Source organism: Macaca thibetana, chromosome 3, assembly GCF_024542745.1.
Source record: "Macaca thibetana thibetana isolate TM-01 chromosome 3, ASM2454274v1, whole genome shotgun sequence".
Taxonomy (NCBI): domain Eukaryota; kingdom Metazoa; phylum Chordata; class Mammalia; order Primates; family Cercopithecidae; genus Macaca; species Macaca thibetana.
In genome coordinates, this window is record NC_065580.1 from 94,285,850 (window position 1) to 94,308,998 (window position 23,149).

At 37.5% G+C, this 23,149-nt stretch overlaps 1 protein-coding gene across 10 annotated transcripts in view; it reads left to right on the forward strand.

Annotated features, from left to right (window-relative positions):
* STK31 (serine/threonine kinase 31) overlaps positions 1-23,149 on the forward strand; it is a 142,778-nt gene that overhangs the window by 88,885 nt on the left and 30,744 nt on the right. For 5 of the 10 annotated variants that reach the window (XM_050783123.1, XM_050783113.1, XM_050783117.1 and 2 more), the window contains 7 exons: positions 9,088-9,189; positions 11,245-11,325; positions 13,144-13,269; positions 14,152-14,298; positions 14,480-14,566; positions 15,557-15,706; positions 18,433-18,555. In XM_050783123.1, coding sequence (XP_050639080.1) covers positions 9,088-9,189; positions 11,245-11,325; positions 13,144-13,269; positions 14,152-14,298; positions 14,480-14,566; positions 15,557-15,706; positions 18,433-18,555 — 816 coding nt within the window. The remainder of the gene's footprint in view (positions 1-9,087; positions 9,190-11,244; positions 11,326-13,143; positions 13,270-14,151; positions 14,299-14,479; positions 14,567-15,556; positions 15,707-18,432; positions 18,556-23,149) is intronic. The other 5 variants (XM_050783115.1, XM_050783118.1, XM_050783116.1 and 2 more) reach the window with 2 other exon arrangements.

Consider the following 23,149-nt stretch of genomic DNA (forward strand, 5'->3'; position numbering starts at 1 on the left):
AGTGCTTTAAATGTGTCCCAGAGATTCTGGTACGTTATGTCTTTGTTCTCATTGGTTTCTGAGAACATCTTTATTTCTGCCTTTATTTCGTTATGTACCCAGTAGTCATTTAGGAGCAGGTTGTTCAGTTTACATGTGGTTGTGCCGTTTTGAGTGAGTTTCTTAATCCTGAGTTCTAATTTGATTGCACTGTGTTCTGAGAGACAGTTTGTTGTGATTTCTGTTCTTTTACATTTGCCGAGGAGTATTTTACTTTGAACTATGTGGTCAATTTTGGAATAAGTGTGATGTGGTGCTGAGGAGAATGTATATTCTGTTGATTTGAGGTGGAGAGTTCTGCAGATGTCTATTAGGTCTGCTTGGTGCAGAGCTGAGTTCTATTCCTGGATATCCTTGTTAACATTCTGTCTCAGTGATCTGTCTAATATTGACAGTGGGGTATTATAGTCTCCCATTATTACTGAGTGGGAATCTAAGTCTCTTTGTAGGTCTCTAAGGACTTGCTTAATGAATCTTGGTGCTCCTGTATTGGGTGCATAGATACTTAGGATAGTTAGCTCTTCTTGTTGAATTGATCCCTTTACCATTATGTAATGCCCTTCTTTATTATTATTATTATTTTGATATTTGTTGGTTTAAAGTCTGTTTTATCAGATACTAGTATTGCAACCTCTGCTTGTTTTTACTTTCCATTTGCTTGGTAAATCTTCCTCCATCCCTTTATTTTGAGCCTTTGTGCATCTCTGCATGTGATATAGGTCTCCTGAATACAGCACACTGATGGGTCTTGAATTTTTATCCAGTTTGCCAGTCTGTGTCTTTTAATTGGGAATTTAGCCCATGTACATTTAAGGTTAATATTGTTATGTGTGAACTTGATCCTGTCATTATGATTTTAGCTGGTTATTTTGCCTTTTAGTTGATTCAGTTTCTTCGTAGCATCGATGGTCTTTACAATTTGGCATGGTTGCATGGTTTTGCAGTGGCTGGCACTGATTGTTCCTTTACATGTTTAGAGCTTCCTTCAGGAGCTCCTGTAAGGCAGGTCTGATTGTGATAGAATCTCTCAGCATTTGCTTGTCTGTAAAGGATTTTATTTCTCATTTGCTTGTGAAGCTTACTTTGGCTGGATATAAAATTCTGGGTTGAAAATTATTTTCTTTAAGAATGTTGAATATTGGCCCCAACTGTCTTCTGACTTGCGGAGTTTCTGCCAAGAGAGCCACTGTTAGTCTGATGGGCTTTCCTTTGTGGGTAACCTGACATTTTTTCCTTCATTTCAACCTTGGAGAGTCTGACAGTTATGTGTCTTGTGGTTGCTCTTCTCAAGGAGTATCTTTGTTTGTGGTGTTCTCTTTATTTTCTGAATTTGAATGTTGACCTGCCTTGCTAGGTTGGGGAAGTTCTACTGGATAATATCCTGAAGAGTGTTTTCCAACTTGGTTCCATTCTCCCCATCACTTTCTGGTACACCAATCAAACTGTAGAATTGGTCTTTTTGCGTAGTCCCGTATTTCTTGGAGGCTTTGTTTATTTTTTTACTCTTTTTTCTCTAAACTTTTCTTCTCACTTTATTTTATTAATTTGATCTTCAATCACTGATATCCTTTCTTCCACTTGATCTAATCAGCTATTGAAGCTTCTGCATGCATCACTTATTGATATTTGTTGGTTCTCGTGCCATGCTTTTCAGCTCCATCAGGTCATTTAAGGTCTTCTCTTCACTATTCATTCTACTTAGCCATTTGTCTATTTTCGCTTCGTTATGGTGGGTTCGAACATCCTCCTTTAGCTCGGAGAAATTTTTTATTACCAATCTTCTGAAGCCTATTTCTGTCAGCTTGTCAAAGTCATTTTCTGTTCAGCTTTGTTCTGTTGCTGGTGAGGAGCTGCGATCCTTTGGAGGAGAAGAGCTCTGGTTTTTAGAATTTTCAGCTTTTGGCTGGGCGTGGTGGCTCATGCCTGTAATCTCAGCACTTTGGGAGGCCAAGATGGGCAGATCGCGAGGTCAGGATATCGAGACCATCCTAGCTAACATGGTGAAACCCCATCTCTACTAAAAATACAAAAAATTAGTCCGGCGTGGTGGCAGGTGCCTGCAGTCCCAGCTACTCAAGAGGCTGAGGTAGGAGAATGGTGTGAACCGAGGTGGCGGAGCTAGCAGTGATTTGAGATTGTGCCATGGCAGCCTGGGTGACAGAGGTGAGACTCCATCTCCAAAAAAAAAAAAAAAAAATTTTCCACTTTTCTGCTCTTGTTTCTCCCCATCTTTGTGGTTTTATCTACCTTTGGTCTTTGATGTTGGTGACCTACATATGGGGTTTTGGCATGGATGTCCTTTTTGTTGCTGTTAATGCTATTCCTTTCTGTTTGTTAGTTTTCCTTCTAACAGATTCCTCAGCTGCAGGTCTGTTGGAGTTTGCTGGAGGTCCACTCCAGACCCTGTTTGCCTGTGTTGCCAGCAGAGGCTGTAGAACACCAAATATTGCAGAACAGTAAATACTGCTGCCTGATCCTTCCTCTGGAAGCTTTCTCCCAGAGGGGCACCCACCTGTATGAGGTGTCAGTCAGCCCCTACTGGGATGTGTCTCTCAGTTAGGCCACATGGGGTCAGGGACCCACTTGAGGAGGCAGTCTGTCCATTCTCCAAGCTCAAACACCATGCTGGGAGAACCACTGATCTCTTCAGAGCTGTCAGATGGGGACATTTAGTCTGCAGAAATTTCTGCTGCCTTTTGTTCAGCTATGCCCTGTCCCCAGATGTGCAGTCTACAGAGGTAGAGGCCTTGCTGAGCTGCTGTAGGCTCCCCCCGGTTCGAGGTACCTGGTTCATCTCATTGGGACTGGTTGGATAGTGAGTGCAGCCCATGGAGGGCAAGCCAAAGCAGGGTGGGCATCACCTCACCCAGGAAGCACAAGGAGTCAGGGGATTTCCCTTTGCTAGCCAAGGGAAGGTGTGACAGACAGTATTTGAAAAAACGGGACACTCCTGCCCCAGTACTGTGCTTTTCTAACAGTCTTAGCAAACGGCACACCAGTTCCATATGAAATTTAAAGTAGTTTTTAAAAAAAATTCTGTACAGAAAGTCAGTGGTGGCTTGATGGGGATAGTACTGAATCTCTAAATTACTTTGGGCAGTATGGCCCTTTTCATGATACTGATTTTTCCTATCCATGAGCATGGAATTTTTTTCCATTTGTTTGTATTCTCTCTTGTATCCTCCTTGTTTGTATCCTCCTTCAACAGTAGTTTGTAGTTCTCCTTGAAGAGGTCCTTTACATCCCTTGTTAGCTGTATTCCTAGGTATTTTATTTTCTTTGTAGCAATTGTGAATGGGAGTTCACCCATGATTTGGCTCTCTATTATTGGTGTATAGGAATGCTTGTGATTTTTGCACACTGATTTTGTAACCTGAGACTTTACTGAAGTTGCTTATCAGTTCAAGACGTTTTTGGGCTGAGACGATGGGGTTTTCTTAATATACAATCCTGTCATCTGCAAACAGAGACAATTTGACTTCCTGTCTTCCCATGTGAATACCTTTTATTTCTTTGTCTTGCCTGATTGCCCTGTCTAGAACTTCCAATACTAGGTTAAATAGGAGTGGTGAGAGTGGGCATCCTTGTCTTGGTGACAGTTTTCAAAGGGATACTTCCAGCTTTTCCCATTTAGTATGATATTGGCTGTGGGTTTGTCATAAATGGCTCTTAATATTTTGAGATGCATTCCATCAATACCTAGTTAATTGAGAATTTTTAGCATGAAGCGGTGTTGAATTTTATTGAAGTCTTTTTCTGCATGTATTGAGATAATCATGGTTTTTGTCATTGTTTATGTTTATGTGAGGAGTTATGTTTACTGATTTGCATACGTTGAACCAGTCTTGCATCCCAGGGATGAAGCCAACTTGATTGCGGTGCATAAACTTTTTGATGTGATGCTGAATTCAGTTTGCCAGTATTTTATTGAGGATTTTTGCATGAATGTTCATCAGGGATATTGGCCTGAAATTTCCTTTTTTTGTTGTGTCTTTGCCAGGTTTTGGTACCAGGATGATGCTGGCCTCATAAAATGAGTTAGGGAGGAGTCTCTCTTTTTCTGTTGTTTGGAATAGTTTCAGAAGGAATGGTACTAGCTCCTCTTTGTACCTCTGGTAGAATTTGGCTGTGTATCCGTCTGGTCCTGGGGTTTTTTTGGTTGGTAGGCTATTAATTACTGCCTCAATTTCAGAACTTGTTATTGGTCTATTTGGGGATTCGAATTCTTCCTGGTTTAGTCTTGGGAGGGTGTATGTGTCCAGGAATTTTTCCATTTCTTCTAGATTTTCTAGTTTATTTGCATAGAGGTGTTTATTGTATTCTCTGATGGTAGCTTGGATTTCTGTGGGATCAATGGTGATATCCCCTTTATCATTTTTTATTGTGTCTATTTGATTCTTCCTTCTTTTCTTCTTTATTAGTCTGGCTAGTGGTCTATCAGTTTTGTTGATCTTTTCAAAAAACCAGCTCCTGGATTCATTGATTTTTTTGAAGGGTTTTTCATGTCTCTTATCTCCTGCAGTTCTGCCCTGATTTTAGTTATTTCTTGTCTTCTGCTAGCTTTTGAATTTGTTTGCTGTAGCTTCTGTAGCTCTTGTAATTGTGATGTTAGGGTGTTGATTTTAGATCTTTCCCGCTTTCTCCCGTGGGCATTTAGTGCTATAAATTTCCCTCTAAAGACTGCTTTAACTGTGTCCCAGAGATTCTGGTACATTGTATCTTTGTTCTTACTGGTTTCAAAGAATTTTTTTTATTTCTGCCTTCATTTTGTTAGGTACCCAGTAGTTATTCAGGAGCAGGTTGTTCAGTTTCCATGTAATTGTGTGGTTTTGAGTGAGTTTCTCAATCTTGAGTTCTGCTTTAATTGCACTGTGGTCTGACAGACTGTTGGTTATGATTTCTGTTCTTTTGCATTTGCCGAGGAGTGTTTTACTTCCAATTATGTGGTCAATTTTAGAATAAGTGCGATGTGGTACTGAAAAGAATGTATATTCTGTTGATTTGGGGTGGAGAGTTCTGTAGGTGTCTACTAGGTCCACTTGGTCCAGAGCTGAGTTCAAGTCCTGAATATCCTTGTTAATTTTCCATCTCATTGGTATGTCTAATATTGACAGTGGGGTATTAAAGTCTCCCATTATTATTGTGTGGGAGTCTTAGTCTCTTTGTAGGTCTATAAGAACTTGCTTTACGAATCTTGGTGCTCCTGTATTGGGTGCATATATATTTAGGATAGTTAACTCTTCTTGTTGCACTGATCCCTTTACCATTATGTGATGCCTTTATTTATTTATTTATGATATTTATTGGTTTAAAGTCTGTTTTATCAGATACTAGGATTGCAATGCCTGCTTTTTTTTGCTTTCGATTTGCTTGGTAAATATTCCTCCATCCCTGTATTTTGAGCCTATGTGTGTCTTTGCATGTGAGATGGGTCTCCTTAATATAGCACACCGATGGATCTTGACTCTTTATCCAATTTGCCACTCCCTGTGTTTTAATTGGGGCATTTCATCTGTGTACGTTTCAGGTCAATATTGTTATTTGTGAATTTGATCCTGTCATTATGATACTAACTGGTTATTTTGCCCATTAGTTGATGCAGTTTCTTCATGGTGGTGATGGTCTTTACAATTTGGTATGTTTTTGCATTGGCTGGAACCAGTTGTTCCTTTCCATATTTAGTGCTTCCTTCAGGAGCTCTTGTAAGGCAGGTCTGATTGTGACAAAATCTCTCAGCATTTGCTTGTCTGTAAAGGATTTTATTTCTCCTTTGCTTGTGAAGCTTACTTTGGCTGGATATGAAATTCTGGGTTGAAAATTATTTTCTTTAAGAATGTTGAATATTGGCTCCCACATGCTTCTGGCTTTTTAGGGTTTCTGCAGAGAAACTGCTGTTAGTCTGATGGGCTTCCCTTTGTGGATAACCCGACCTTTCTCTCTGGCTCCCCTTAATATTTTTTCCTTCATTTCAACCTTGGTGAATCTGACAATTATGTGTGTTGGGGTTGCTGTTCTTGAGGAGTAGCTTTTTGGTGTTCCCTGTATTTCCTGAATTTTAATATTGGCCTGTCCTGCTAGGTAGGGGAAGTTCTCCTGGATAATATCCTTAAGTGTATTTTCCAACTTGGTTCCATTCTCCCTGTCACTTTCAGGTTCACCAGTCAAACGTAGATTTGGTCTTTTCACATAGTCGCATATTTGTTTGAGGCTTTGTTCCTTTTCATTTTTTTTTCTTTAATCTTGTCTTCATGCTTTATTTCATTAAGTTGATCTTCAGTTTCTGATATCCTTTCTTCTGATTGATTGATTTGGCTATTGATACTTCTGTAGGCTTCATGAAGTTCTCATGCTGTGTTTTTCAGCTCCTTGAGGTCATTTATGTTCTTCTCTAAACTAGTTATTCTAGTTAGCAATTCATCTAACCTTTTTTCAAGGTTCTTAGCTTCCTTGCATTGGGTTAGAACATGCTCCTTTAGCTCAGAAGAGTTTGTTATTACCCACGTTCTGAAGCCTACTTCTGTCAATTCATCAAACTCATTCTCCATCCAGTTTTGTTCTCTTGCTGGTGAGGAGTTGTGATCCTTTGGAGGAGAAAAGAGGTTCTGGTTTTTGGAATTTTCACCCTTTTTGTGCTGGTTTTTCCTCATCTTCTTGGATTATCTACCTTGTTGGATTTATTGACCTTTGGTCTTTGATGTTGGTGACCTTTGGATGTGTTTTTTTTGTGTGGACATCCTTTTTGTTTATGTCGATGCAATTCTGTTAGTTTTCCTTCTAAGAGTCAGGCCCCTCTGCTGCAGGTTTGCTGGAGTTTGCTGGAAGTTCACTCCAGACCCTGTTTGCCTGGGTATCACCAGTGGAGGCTGCAGAACAGCAAAGATTACTGCCTGTTCTTTCCTCTGGAAGCTTCATGCCAGAGGAGCACCTGCCAGATGCTAGCCAGAGCTCTCCTGTATGAGGTGTCTGCCTGCTGAGAGGTATCTTCCTCTCAGGAGGCATGGGGGTCAGGGACTCACTTGAGGAGGCAGTCTGTCCCTTAGCAGAGCTCGAGGTCTGGCAGGCAGGAACATTTACGTCTGCTGAAGCTGAACCTACAGCCGCTTCTTCCCCCAGGTGCTCTGTCCCAGGAAGATGGGAGTTTTATCCATAAGCCCCTGACTGGGGCTTCCGTCTTTCTTTCAGAGATGCCCTGCCCAGAGAGGAGGAATCTAGAGACGCAGTCTGGCTACAGAGACTTTGCTGGGCTGCGGTGGACTCTACTGAGTCCAAACTTCCTGGTGGCTTTGTTTACACTGTGAGGGGAAAACTGCCTACTCAAGCCTCAGTAATGGCAGATGCCCCTCCCCCAACCAGGTTGACTTCAGACTGCCGTTCTGGCAGTGAGAATTTCAAGCTAGTGGATCTTAGCCTGCTGGGCTCCACGTGGGATCTGCTGAGCAGGGCCACTTGGTTCCCTGGCTTCAGCCTCCTTTTCAGGGGAGTGAACGGTTCTGTCTCGCTGGTGTTCCAGGCACCAGTGGGGTATGAAAAAAAATTCCTGCAGCTAGCTCAGTGTCTGCCCAAATGTCTGCCCAGTTTTGTGCTTGAAACCGAAGGCCCTGGTGGTGTATGCACCTGAGGGAATCTCCTGGTCTGTGGGTTGTGAAGACTATTGGAAAAGAGTAGTATCTGGGCCAGAATGAACCGTTCCTCATGGCAGAGTCCCTCACGGCTTCCCTTGGCTAGGAGAGGGAGTTCCCCAACCCCTTGTGCTTCCTGGGTGAGGTGACGCCCCACCCTGCTTTCGCTTACCCTCTGTGGGCTGCAGCCACTGTCTAACTAGTCCCAATGACATGAGCTGGGTACCTCAGTTCAAAATGCAGAAATCACCTGCCTTCTCCGTAGATCTGATTGGGAGCTGCAGACCAGAGCTGTTCCTGTTTGGCCATCTTAGTATCCGGATCCTTGAAATCTGACTTTTAAAGTGTAAACCAAAAGTGTCTGAGACAGCTATCAATCAATTTAGAAAGTTTATTTTGCCAAGGTTAAGGATGCATGCCTGGGAGGCAGGTCTATGCTTTTCTGAGAGATGGTTGTGAGGGCTTCAGTATTTAAAGGAGAAAGGATGGATACTGGGGAAAGAGGAAGAAATTTTAAAAAGATATGGGTAGATAAGAGACAGATGGTTTGAATTCTTTAGTCTTTGATCACCTTTCAGCAAATACACAATTTAAATTTGAGAGAAGGGTAGAGGAATAGTCGCTAGGTCAGTGAATCTGCATTTTTACATCAGAGGAAGGAATCAGTTATGCATTTATCTCAGGTGAGCAAAAGGATGATGACTTAGAGTTCTGTCCTTTGTCCTGCACCTAAGAAAATAAGCTATCAATTTACATTGTCAGAGTAAAATTCAGCAGAACTGTTTTAGGGTAAAGATCCTGGGGTCCATAAGGGATTTCCTACTGAGTTGTGAGGAAGGTATGCAGGGTTTTTATATTTGTAGCTATCTTATTTAGGAATAAAATGGGAAGCAGGTTTGCCTGACACAGTTCCCAGCTTGACTTTTTCCTTTGGCTTAGTGATTTAAAGTTCCCAAGATTTATTTTCCTTTCACAAAAGCTTACATACTTTTTAAAGTGGCTTATGTATTATCACTGGAGACAGTTCACACATTAACTCATCCTTTTGTTTTGAACCAAATCTCATGTAGAAGACAATTCTAGGGAATTCAGGTGTATTCTGGTTGCTATTATTAATATTTCTTTTGTTTGAATGGCAGTTGGCCATTTTTATCCTACAGAAAATCTACAGCAGAAGAGACAAGAAAAATCTATGTAATTGATTTTATGTCTTTACTTTTTATAACTCCTCTTTCTAGGTTTCAGAAAAGTCACTGTTAGAATGAATTGACCTAAGTTAATTCAGCAAATATTAGGAGGGTCTTTTATGTGCTAGGTACGGAAGGATACATAGAAACCACACAGAGTAATTTACTACAGAACTTGAATTCTTAAAGGAAGACTTGTTTTCTCTGTGTTAATAAAAAACACTTTTTCTTTCTGATTCAAGTCAGATGACCCTGATGGCTCTCAAATTGAGAAAATAAAAGAAGAAATAACTCAGCTGCGCAATAATGTTTTTCAGGAAATTTATCATGAGAGGGAGGAATATGTAAGTATTTGATTCTTTGAAGTATTACATTAGATTTTACTCTAGAAATTGAATTTAAATATCTGTTTTATGAGGTGGACTGTAATCACAGGGCTAGAGGTATTATGTAGAAAGTTTATATATATATAGATCTAGTAAGATTTTTGTAAGTTTAGAAATAAATTTCACATGACCAAATATTCTGACCATTGTACCAGTGTGGAAATAACTGAAAATTGTAATGAAGGAAAAACATCACTTGTAATATTTCTGCTCAGTGGTAACAGTAGTAATCATTGTTAACTTTTGACTTTCTCTTAGTCTTTTTTTGCTTGTTTTTAGAATTGAGATTATAGCACAGACACACTTTTGCATATTGCCTTTTTTCTGTTTAACATAAAACCTAAAGACCTTTTCCTTACACAAAATTTATATCAACATCATTTTCCCATAATGTTGCAATGTAAACATTAATGAGCAGCATAATTTAGTTGAATGTAACAAAATAAGACTACCTGGTTTTGGGGGCAGGAGAAGTTACATCTTTTAAGTCTCTATTTTACCACTGATTTTTGTGAGCTTGGGGAAATAAATCATTGTATTTTTTCTTTAAAATGGAAGAATATTGTATTTTATATCTGGGAGATGTTACCAGGAAGAAGTTAGTTAAGAAACAGCACTTTGAAAGAAAAATACTGACCGGGCATGGTGGCTGACACCTGTAGTCCCAGCACTTTGGGAGGCCAAGGTGGGTGGATCACTTGAGCCCAGGAGTTTGAGACCAGCCTGGGCACATGGTGAGACCCCATCTCTACAAAAAATACAACAATTAGGTACATGGTGTCATGTACCTGTAGGCCCAGCTACTTTGGAGGCTAAGGCAGGAGGATTGCTTGAGCCCAGGAGGTTGAGACTGCATTGAGCTATGATCATGCTGCTGCATTCTAGCCTGGGCAACAGAGCAAGACCCTGTCTCAAAAAAAAAAAAAAAAAAGTAAAAATATTAAAACTATGAAAACAATAGGTATTTTATGTGTCATGCTTTATTTAGCTAATTCATCTGAGTATATGTAAATACCTTATTGACCTTGGGTTAAAATAGCTATCTTCCAGTGATTTGACAAGTGTTTAGAAGTTTTGCTTAATAAATATGTGATAAGTGGCTTTTCTTTTGTGAGGATACTCTATTTTCACATTTATTTCAAAGTTACTTATGTAGAGCTATGTATTTTTTCTCTCAGGCTTTAAAATTTTTCTCTTAACAAAACAGCTGTTATTTTAAAATGTCACTGTGTTCTTAATATTTTGAGAAATAATGACAGTTTTATGCCTCAAATTGATATATTATCAGACATTTTCATTTTACTTTGGAAGTGGGTGAGGACTTTGACCTTGCAAGATTTGTGCTTATGTATGTATCCAAAGCTTAAAATTGGTAATTAAATTTTTCTTCAGTTAGTAAGATGGTAGTTTAGATGGGTTAAAAAAATACTTCAGCCAACTTAAATTTAAAGGAGCAATGAACAATTTGCAAATTGGACAGCCAAATCACAGCAGATTCAGAGAGACTCTGGGGATGCTTTGTGGTTAGAACAAATTTATAGACAAAAAAAGGGAAGTGACTTACAGAAATCGGCAGCAACGTACAAGAACAACTGTATTGGTTACAGGTTGGCGTTTGCCTTATTTGAATGCAGCTTGAACACTTAGCAGTCGATAGGTGGTTGAAGTATGGCTGCTGGGACTGGCAAAGACTCAGCTATTGTTATAGGTGCATACTGCTAAGTTAGATTTTCAGTCTTGTCTGCCTATTAAGCTAGGTTGCAGTTCATCCACAAGGACTCAAATATAGAAGCACAGAGTCCTTCTCAGGTCATATTTAATTTGCTTTAGCAGACGCAAGGTGAGTCTTGGTTTTCACTTGTTATTTCTTGAAGTAGAAGGCAGAAACAGTGATTATGTGTCTTACTTGGTATGTTATAATGTAGATGCTGATATATTTTCCTGAAGAGCAACATGTCAAAATTGAATATATATTGATCTACAGTTAAAAACTTTTTTTTTAAAAAACTTTAGGAGATGCTGACTAGTTTGGCACAGAAATGGTTCCCTGAGCTGCCTCTGCTTCATCCTGAAATAGGGTTACTCAAATACATGGTAAACTTTGTTTCCCTTGAGAATTACTACTATGCAGAGAGTGTTGAAAAGTGATAATATTAAATTTGTGTCAGTGTTAAACTTATAGTATCTTTTTAATAAAAATATTCCTGATGAATATTTTATGGGTATTAGAACTTTTTCTTATGACCCTTTAATGTTTGCATGGTATATATTTTTATTTTTATGTTAAATTGCATTATCTATTTTTCTGTTTTCCTAATCCTCATTCAGTACATTTCATTTGAATTATAGGTGTACTTATTTGAATTATAGGTGTTTATTGTTTGAAATGACAAAATAAAATTTTAACTGCTACTTCAAGAGTTAGGATAAAAACAAGATATTGCTAGCCATGAGGGATTTGAGCACAATGTGTTTTTTAAGTTAAAGCATTCTGGGAAAAAATTCCTGAGAGGTTGGCTAAAGTGGAGATGTTGAGGTGGGTATGGTTTTCTACGCAGGCAGGATTCAAAAGCTGGAGATCAGCATATTAGATAGGGGTCATATGGAGCAGGATTAGTAAACACTGGCTCTCAGGACAGAATCTGTTAGTCCTACCATGTATATTGCCTTCTACGGTGAGGGCCTAGATGAGGTATTTATTCATTAAGATTGTCATTAAGTCCATTATAATGGCTTAAATATGGAACAGAGAGGGATATTTGTGTAGACATGTGAGTTTATTCTAAAAAATATTTAAGATTAAAGTTCCCTAACTTAAATAATTACTCTAAACTCTTTCCAGACTAGACTTTAAAATGATGTGCAGTTTTCTTTGCAACTATTTGCCTCTAACTTAGCGATTATCTTACGCAGTGTGGGCAAATGAGTATGTACTGCCACATAGGACTTGAAAATTAATATTTAAAAATATGCTGATCTACTTTATTATAGAAGATTATAAAAGGTTTGACTCATGGTTTATGGAAGCCTTTAGTGGCTTTCTGATGTTTAACTGTAATGTATACTTAGGAATTTTTTGTAGGTTGATTATATTTGTAGAATACGTAAATGTACTGGCAAAACTTAAGAAAAAACCCCGAAAACAATTCTACAGTGCCCCTTACTGAAACTGCACCACAGTAAAACTTAGCTTTAAAATGTTGATGATCATATTTTAGTGTGAACAATTATTCCTTTTAAAAAGTAGCAGAAATATCTAGTAAAATTAGTTATTGAAAGCCATTTTCACTTTTGAGGACTCCAAACAGGGGCAGAGGTGTTAGAATTACTTCATGGTAGTCATAATTTTTGGACTAATCTTTCCCAGTTGGCAACTACAATTTTGTCATTATTTTACCTTATTTATTTTTTGTTTTTTAAAAAATGTTTATTTCAAGAGTTTTTGGGATACAGGTGTTTTGTGGTTACATGGATAAGTTCTTTAGTGGTGATTTCTGAGAGTTTAGTGCACCCATCACCTGAGCGGTGTACACTAACCCAATATATAGTCCTTCATTCCTCACCCTGCTCCTAATCAGTTGTTACTTTAGTATTTTTAGGAAACATAAGTGGTTTTTCAAGTAAACATTAGGGATCCTAGGATGCATATCTGGTTAATAATTCTATTCATTTCCTGAATCTGTTCTAAAATTATAGCAGCAGTTAAATGTATGGTGACTACACTTTGGGTGGGAGGAGTTTAAGAACCAGGAACTAGAGAAAATTCAAAATTTTAAAGATTTTAATTTTATTGGTTTTTCCAGTACAGTTGATATGTCCAAGTCATTTAATAGCATGTAACTAATTATGTTTATGATTTTTAAGTGCTGGGATTGTTTGGATTCTTCAACTGTCATAAAATCTTGTGCCTAGAACTCTGGTGGCCTCCTTACAATGAGCTTGGAACGAGATCTTCTTGATGCTGAGCCCATGAAGGAACTTAGCAGCAAGCGTCCTTTGGTATGTTCTGAGGTTAATGGGCAGATAATTCTGTTAAAGGTAAGCCTAAATTGTTCTTACTTGTGGGAGATTCAGCAGCATAAAGGATAGTGGTGCTTGTTACATTTCAAGAAAGAAAAAACCTCACTGTTAGTTTTCTAAAGTATATAAGTTGACTGGCATGATAACTGTGCTTGTAGTTTGGTTGCCAGAGCTAATTTTTACTTTTAAAGTTTCCGTCAATTGAACAATGAGAACACCTGGACGCAGGGCGGGGAACATCATACATGGGGGCCTGTCGTGGGATGGGGGGCAGGGGGAGAGATAGCATTAGGAGAAATACCTAATGTAAATGACGAGTTAATGGGTGCAGCAAACCAACATGGCATATTTATAACTATGTAACAAACTTGCACGTTGTGCACAGGTACCCTAGAACTTAAAGTATAGTAATAATAAAAAAAATTATTTAAAAAGGTCATTAAATAAAGCTTTATCTCACATGAAAAAAAATCAATAAAGTTTCCCTCATTTCCCTAAATAGAATATGTCCTTAATAGGATATGCTTTCCTTTTTTTGGGTGAACTTATTATATTCATCCAATATCTTTTTAAAATTCTTCATTTTCTTACATTTCTCCTTGAAATATCAGCTGTGTTGTCAGTACAATCTTCTGCTCCTGAATTTCTTTTCATTGGTCTGGGAAACTGTTAATCATGATAATAAGATAATTAATTTGGCCTTAGTTGCTACACATTCTAGAATGTGTAGCAGGCTACAGGTAGAATTACACTTTCCTTTTCCAAATTATAGCATTCAAAGAAGATAGAAAAGTACTTATAAAATTAAAAAATAAAATTAGATTTTATTTAACTTAATGAATTATGTTTAAATTGGAATGGTGTATAATTATAATGAGATTTTCATCTTGGAATTACCAGTGCCTCTTTTTTTGGTACAAGGGCTATTCTGTGGATGTTGACACAGAAGCCAAGGTGATTGAGAGAGCAGCCACCTACCATAGAGCTTGGAGAGAAGCTGAAGAAGAGTCAGGGTTACTACCATTGATATTCCTGTTTTTATGTAAGGTAAAGTTCTTATGCTTATCTCTTGCAGAAACCATTTTATTTAAAATAAGTTTAAACTCCAGGTTTTAGAGCAGCAGTTCATTCCCCTTAACATAAAACAAAAATTATGCTATAGAATCAATGTATGCTAAAATACGTTGAAGTTTTAACTTGGAGTCACATTCTCTGTTTTGCTTCTTAGTCCGATCCTATGGCTTACCTGATGGTCCCATACTACCCTAGGGCAAACCTGAGTACTGTTCAAGCCAGCATGCCTTTAAATTCAGAAGTAAGTACAAAGCACTATTTATTTCCATGGATGTATTAAATGAGAAAATAACACCTAATATTTATTCAGGGCATACTACATGCTATATACTTTGTAAAATTTTGACTCATGGTATTCTATTTAATTGTCACATCAAACCTGTGATAGAAGTTATTATATGGATGAGAAAAAGGGTTAAAGGGATTAAGTGACTTGCACAGGGTCCCTTAGCCAGAGGTAGAGAGGGGACTCGAAATTGGTTCCAAAGCCCAAGCTTATAACTACTAAGCTGTGCTGTATGTGAACTGCCTCATATAGCACTTGGTATTATAAGTGCTTAAGTGGCAGCTTTTATTTTTATCATTGTAAATTTAGGATTAGTAATAACAGTGAAGGAGGCCCTGATTCTTCTTATGGAGTAACACTGTTTCAGTCTCTTATAGGTACATTACATGGTTGGTATTTGTAATCCAAGTCTTCTTTGAGATAATAGAACAGGTGTCCTCAAACCCCAGGTCGCAGACTGGTACCAATCTGTGGCCTATTAAGAACGGGGTGGCACAGCAGGAAGTGAGTGGCCGGTGAGCAAGCATTACTGCCTGAGCTCAATTTCCTGTGAGATCAGTGGAGGCATTAGATTCTCACAGGAGCATAAACTCTATTGTGAACTGTGCATGTGAGGAATCTAGGTTGCACACTCCTTATGAGAATCTAATTCCTGTGATCTGAGGTGAAACCGTTTGATCCTGAAACCAACCCCCCCGCATCCGTGGAAAAATTGTCTTTCATGAAACTGGTCCCTGGTACCCACACACACACACACACAGTGTCGCCATTACAAAATCAAGGCTTCCTCTGGTCTTTAATTCTTTCTCTATGCTGTATTCTTATTAAAGATTCATTTGGAGGAAACTTTACTCATTTCTAGAGCAGTTTTTTAATTAGAGAAAAGTTTCAAGATTAAAATGATTTGCCTACTTCCTCACTTGTTTTGTGTGTACGTATCTATAGGAAGCTTTAAAGGTCATGAAAGGTGTTGCCCAGGGCCTGTATACATTGCATAAGGCTGATATAATTCATGGATCACTTCATCAGAACAATGTATTTGCTATAAACCGTGAACAAGGAATTGTTGGAGATTTTGACTTCACCAAATCTGTGGTAAGATATCATGGTTTTACAGATAGGTTCTAGACTTTATTTAATATTATTAAGCAGTAGTTCAGCATTTATATATAATATAATACTGTATTATAGGATCTTTGCCTTCAGTTAAACTGTGTCATGTAGTATAAGCAACTGTTTGCTCTCGGCTAGGTCCTAGAATAACAAGAATTTCTAAGTTTGTTCATTGTGTATTTTAACCATAAGTCTTAGGAGCTACCTGACATTACATACTCAATGGCATTGACAACATTAATTATTTTATTATCATTAGGAAACATTTAATTGCTAGGAAACATGCAAGGAAACTAGGTGGCCATCTCCCAACCTATCTCCACTGGTGTCCCTCTGTCTATAGATACAATTTACATATACGTACTTTGCTATTTTTTGATTAATAATGTACATTTTTAGGAACCTTGGACTTTTTAGGAACCTTGGACTTTTTAGTTTAAATCCAGATTCAACTCTAATGGCTGTTAATTTGGTGTCATATTACCTCAGAATAGGCAGTTTGTAGAGATAGCAAAGATCAGACAAGAGCATGTTGTGATTTTTTTTTGTTGTTATAATGGGGACAATACTCTTTTAACTGAGAAATAAAAATTGCGTATATCATGTACAACATGAGGTTTTGAAGTGTGTATACAATGTGGAGTGGCCAAATCAGCAATTATTTTTCTAAAAATAGCAGCTTTATTGAGATACAATTCATGTAAAATATACAATTCAGTAATAGTTTGTAGTACATTCACAAAGTTGTGCAGTGATAATCAGTATTGAATTCCAGAACATTATTATTCCCAAAAAGAAAATCCATACTGATTAGCAGTCACTCAAATTTCCCCCTTCTTCTCAAGCCTGAAAACCACTAATACACTTTCTGTCTCTATGGATTTGCCCATTTGGACATCTCATGTAAATGGAATGATACAGTACGTGGACTTTTATGCTAACTTCACTTAGCATAGTGTTTTCACAGTTCATCCACATTGTTGACTGCATCAGAATGCCATTCTTTTTTGTTGCCAAATTATATTTTATTGTATGGCTGCACCACATTTTGTTTATATATTCATCAGTTGCTGGACATTTGGGTTGTTTACACTTACTGGTTATATGAATAATGCTGCTATGAGCATTAGCATACAATTTTTTTGTGTGGACATGTTTTCATTTCTCTTGGGAGTGGAATTAACTGGGTTATATTGTTTTACTTTTTGAGGAGCAAAACTGTTTTCCAAAATGGCTACATCATTTTAAATTCTTAGCAGTAATATATAGGGATTTTGTTTTCTCTACATCCTTGCCAATATCTGTTACTATCTGAGCAATTCCCTTTAACTAGTATATGTTATAATGCTTTTATGCTTTGGTCATCTGCAAGTGATAAGGTAATGCTACTGGAGTATATGTAGTCTTAATGGTTTTCATATGGTAGCTCAAAAAGATGAGAAAATGAAACTGCAACTGTAATCAAAAGCTGGATTGTACAGATTGTAAAGGATTTATACAGATTGATTTTCTGAAATATTTACTTTATTACATTAGTTTAACTGAAAATTAAGATATCCTAAGAAATATAACTAAATTATGAATTTTAAAAGATCTCAGCTTTTAGGGATTCTGGTTAGTTTACCTTTTGAGCATACCATTTGCATAACTGTAGATATGACTACAATAATTACTCTTCTCTTTAAATACTTATTCATCCCGTTATTATTCCCCAAAACATTGTTTTTAATCTTCAGTTAAAAATACTTATTCTGAAATATTGATCAAACTTACCTTTTGCTACATTTTCCATGCAATTTTTAGATTGAAGTGATCATCAGGAAGATAAATTTGAAAAGTAGTCTGAGGTCAAGATCATTGCTTTTCAGACCTTATAGTGCATATGACTCACCTGGGGTTCATGTTAAAATGCAAATTAGTGTTCAGCGTTTCTGCAGTGGATCATCTGCATTTCTAACAAGCTACCAGTTAATGCTGTAGCTTCTGGCCCTTGGACCATACTTTGAGAAGCAAAGATCAAAATCATAGCTAGAAAAAAGATAATTAACACTTAGTGATACCTGCTAGACATTATATCTCTGTAAGGTAGACATTATTTCCATTTTACAAATTAATTTAGGCTCAAAGAGGTTTACACCTACTATGTACCCATAAAAATTAAAAATAAATTTTAAAAATGGACAAAAAAGAGGTTAAAGCCCTAGGTCACACAGCAAATAAATGGGAGAGTGGGGAATTGTAACCAAGATCTTCCTGAATCTAGGGTTCATGCTATTGTCACATCATCTTTGACATGTTAGAAATGGTATATTTAGAGAATGGTCAGTAAGGAAGGAAAGTGCTTTGTAGGATTTCAGTTCTTAAATGAATTATTTAGAATTTTCAGAATTAGAACATAGTACTGCTGCTTACTCTTGTGAAATTTATTTTTAAAAAAGAGTATCAAATATTTAATCACAGAATCAGTGATTGTTAGTATTAAATCTGTTCAAGTCTACAAAATGAATGTAAAAAAAGTCTCATAGTTATTATTTTAACACTGATTTTAAGAGCAATTTATAATAGCAGAAATTGGTAAAAATATTTGAAAGCAAGAGAATGAAATATTTAAAATGAATTTTTTTTTGTATTGATTAAATGCAGAGTACTTCACAGAAAGTCACCTCAATTGTGTTGTGTCTAAAATATTTAAAATATTGTTTTTGCAGAGTCAGCGAGCCTCAGTGAACATGATGGTTGGTGACTTGAGTTTGGTATCACCTGAGTTGAAAATGGGAAAACCTGCTTCTCCAAGTTCAGACTTATATGCTTATGGCTGCCTTTTATTATGGGTATGTTACTTTTTGTTGAAATAGATCATATATATATATGTATATATGTATATAATGTGATGATTTTTATAGTGATTCTCCTTAAAAAGCAGCAGACTTTTAGTAGAACTTTAAGTTTTATCAAAAACTATTGATATGGTTCCTATTACCTATTGTGTACTTTCTACAAATTGGCTTGATATATATTTTAGGTATCATGCTATTGTCTTAGTTTTGTTGAAGTCAAGATTAACAGTGAAGATGATTTTGTTCTACATTAATCTGAAAGCAGTTCATGCATATGTGGAAAATAAATATTAAATGAGTCTTGGGTATATTCCTGCTTCTACTGTAAACCAAATAGCTGTTTCTCATCCATGGTCTAAGAATTAAGAAGTTGGATGGAGCTGGAGGCCATTATCCTAAGTGAATTTACTCTGGATCAGAAAGCCAAATACTGCATGTTCTCACTTATAAGTGGGAGCTAAAAACTGAGTACACAGGGACACAAAGAAGGGACGTTGGGGTCTACTTGAGGGTTGAGGTTGGGAGAAAGGTAAGGATTGAAAAACTACCTGTTAGGCTGATTACCTGGGTGACAAAATTATCTGTACACCAGACCCCCATGACACACTGTTTACCCATGTGACAAACCTGCACATGTACCCCTTGAACCTAAGATAAACGTTGGAAGACAAAAAATAAAAAGCTTGTTTCATTTTGTACTGCTGTTTTACATAGAGAGTGCCTCTTTTTCCAAAGCCTTGAGTGTGACAAAACCTTATCTTTGTTGATCACATAAACAAAAATAATCTCCTTGTTAAAAAAACAAGAGTTAAGAGGGATTAAGTATTAAGAGAAGGAAGACTATTCTTATCAGCCCATGAGCCCGCAAACATTTTTTATAAAGGCCGGATGGTCTCTGCTGCAAGTACTGAGTTCTGCTGCTACAGCATGAAAGCAGCCATAGACAGTATGTAAACAAATCAGTGTGGTTCTCTTCCAGTAGTACTTTATTTATGGATATTGAAATTTGAATTTCATGTAGTTTGCATGTGCATGAAATAGTATTGCTTCAATTTGCTATGAAACATTTAAAAATGTGAAAACCACCCTTGGCTTGCAGCTGTACAGAAACATGTAGTGGAATCAGTTTGGTGTAGAGGCCATAAAGTTTGCTGATTTCTGTTCTACCCAGTGTAATAAGGTCACAAAAAGAAATAAAAGTCATAGAGTTTGAAAATGAAGAAATAAAGCTGTCTTTATTTGCAGATGACATGCTTAATTATGTAGAAAATCTTTGAGAATGTACATAAAAGCTACTAGAACAAATGAGTTTAGAAAGATAGCAGTTTTAATTTCAATATAATTGTGTTTTTATATAGGCCACAAATAACAGGAAATTAAAATTTAAAAATCATTTACAAAAGTGTTAAAATATGGAATTTGTAGGGGTAAATTTAGCAAAAGATGTGCAAGAGTTGCACGCTATTAAAACTACAAAGCATTGTTCAGAGAACCTCAAGAATACATAAATAAATGTACAGATACACCATGCTCATGGACTAGAAGACATTGTATGGAGATCAGTTGTTCTCAGGTTGGTTTATAGATTTGATGCAATTTCAACAAATAGTAGATTTTGCTTATTTTTTCAGAAATTGACAATTAGATTTTACAATTAATATGAAAATGGAGAGGATCTGAGATATAGCCAAAACACATTTGAAAAAGAAAAAAATTGAAGGACCCAGACTACCTGATTTTATAACTTAATAGATTCTAGGAAATTAAGACAGTGTGGCCCTAGAGGGGTGGCTCATGACTGTAATCCCAGCACTTAGGGAGGCTGAGGCAGGAGGATTGCTTGAGGCCAGGAGTTCAAGACTAGCCTAGGCAACACAGTGAGAACCCTCTGTCTCTACAAAAAATAAAAATTAGCTGAGTGTAGTGGTGTGTTTATGGTTCTAGCTACTTGGTAGGCTGAGGCAGAAGGATTGTTTGAGTCCAGGAGTTTAAGGCTGCAGTAAGCTATGACTGCTCCACTGTGCTCCAGCCTAGGCTACAGAGCAGGACCCTGTTTCTAAAAACAAAAGTGATACTTCTGTGAAGTTAGATGTCCAGATGAATGGAGCAGAATAGAGACAGTATAAATAGACTACACGTACATGATAACTGACTTTTGACAAAGATACCAAGGCAATTCTCTGAGTGAAAGGAGACTCTTCAACAAAAATGATACAGGACAACTCATACCATATGTAGAGAATAAATTTTGATTCATTCCTTATACCATGCACAAAAATTAACTCAAAATGTATATCAGATCTAAATGTAAAACCTGAGTCTCTAAAACTTATAGAGGAAAACATAGGATAAAATATTATTTGACTTTCAACTTGGCAAAGATTTCTTAAGAGGACACAGAAAACATCAACTCGAAAAGAAAAAAAATCATTTGGATTTCATCAAAATTGAAAACTTTGCTCTTCCAAAGACATTGTCACAAAAATGAAAGGCAAGTTACAGACTAGGAGAAAATATTTGAAAAACATATATCTGACAAAAATATTATATCCAGATTATCAAGAGCTCCTACAATTAATACTAAGAAGACTGCTCAGTTCAGAGATGGGCAAAATATTTAAACAGGCACTTTACCAAAGAAGGTGTCCACATGGCATGTAAGCCATGTGTGAAAGATGCTCTAAACACCATTTGTCATTGTCGTTAGGGAACTACAGATTAAAGCCAAAATGAGATACTACTATACTATACTACTCACTATAATGCCTAAAATTGAAAAGACCATAGCAAGTGTTGCTTAGATGTGTTGTACCTAGAACTCACATATATTGCCCAGGAGAATGTAAAGGGAACAACCACTTTGAAAAATATTTGGCAGTTTGTTAAAAGGTTGAACATATTCCTACCCTATGACCCAGCAATTCCACTCCTAGATATTTAGCCAAGAGAAGTGAAAGCATATGTCCACACAAAGACTTGTATGTAAATATCGAAAGAATTTATGTGTAATAGATGAAAAGTAGAAACAACTCAAAGTCCATAAACAGATGAATGGAAAAACAATTTGCTATATATGTCTCTTATCCATTGGAATACTACTCAGGAATAAAATGATTGAACTATAAATATAACTCAGTAAGGTGGATGAATCTTAGAATAATTCTGCCAAGAGAAAGAAGCCAGATGATATGGTTTGGCTGTGTCTCCACCCAAATCTCACATTGAATTGTAATCCCCACATTTCAAGGGTGGGGTCAGGTGGGGATAATTGAATCATGGGGGCAGTTTCCCCCATGAGGTTCTCGTGGTAGTGAGTAAGTCTCACAAGATCTGATGATTTTATAAGGGGCATTTTCTTTTTTGCTCGGCACTTCTCCTTGCTGCTGCCACGTGAAGAAGGATGTGTTTACTTCCCCTTCTGCCATGATTGTAAGTTTCCTGAGTACCCCCCAGCCATGCTGAACTGTGAGTCAATTAAACCTCTTTCCTTTATAAATTACCTGGTCTTGGGGATGTCTTTGTTAGCAGTGTGAGAATGGACCAATACAGTAAATTGGTACAGAGAGTGGGATGCTGCTGTAAAGATACCTGAAAATGTGGAAGCAACTTTGGAACTGGGTGATGGGCAGATGGAGAGCTCAGAAGAGGACAGGAAGATGTGGGAAAGTTTGGAACTTCCTAGAGACTTGTTGAATGGCTTTGAGCAAAATGCTGATAGTAATATGGCCAGTGAAGTCCAGGTTGAGGTGGGCTCAGCTGGAGATGAGGAACTTGTTGGAACTAGAATAAACATGACTCTTGATGTTTTAGCAAAGAGACGCTGCTTTTTGCCCCTGCCCTAGAGATTTGTGAAACTTTGAACTTGAGAGAGATGATTTAGGGCATCTTGTGGAAGAAATTTCTAAGCAGCAAAGTGTTCAAGAGGTGACTTGGGTGCTTTTTTTTTTTGGAGACGGAGTTTCGCTCTGTCACCCAGGCTAGAGTGCAGTGGCTGGATCTCAGCTCACTGCAAGCTCCGCTTCTCGGGTTTACACCATTCTCCTGCCTCAGCCTCCCGAGTAACTGGGACTGTAGGCGCTCGCCACCTCGCCTGGCTAGTTTTTTGTATTTTTTTAGTAGAGACGAGGTTTCACCGTGTTAACCAGGATGGTCTTGATCTCCTGACCTCGTGATCCGCCCGTCTCAGCCTCCCAAAGTGCTGGGATTACAGGCTTGAGCCACCGCGCCTGGCCTGACTTGGGTGCTTTTAAAAGCATTGTTTTATGTATTCACAAAGATATAGTTTGGAATTGGAACTTATGTTTAAAATGGAAGCAGAGCATAAAAGGAAAATTTGCAACCTGATGATGCAATAGAAAAGAAAAACCCGTGTCTGGGGAGAAATTCAAGCTACCTGCAGAAATCTGCATAAGTAACAAGTAGCTGAATGTTAATCACTAAGACAATGGGGAAAGCATCTCCAGGGCATGTCAGAAACCTTTGTTGCAGCCCCTCCCATCACAGGCACAGAGGCCTAGGAGGAAAAAATGGTTTCACAGGCTGGGCCCAGGGTCCGCCTGCTGTGTGCAGCCTTGGAACCTGGTGCCCT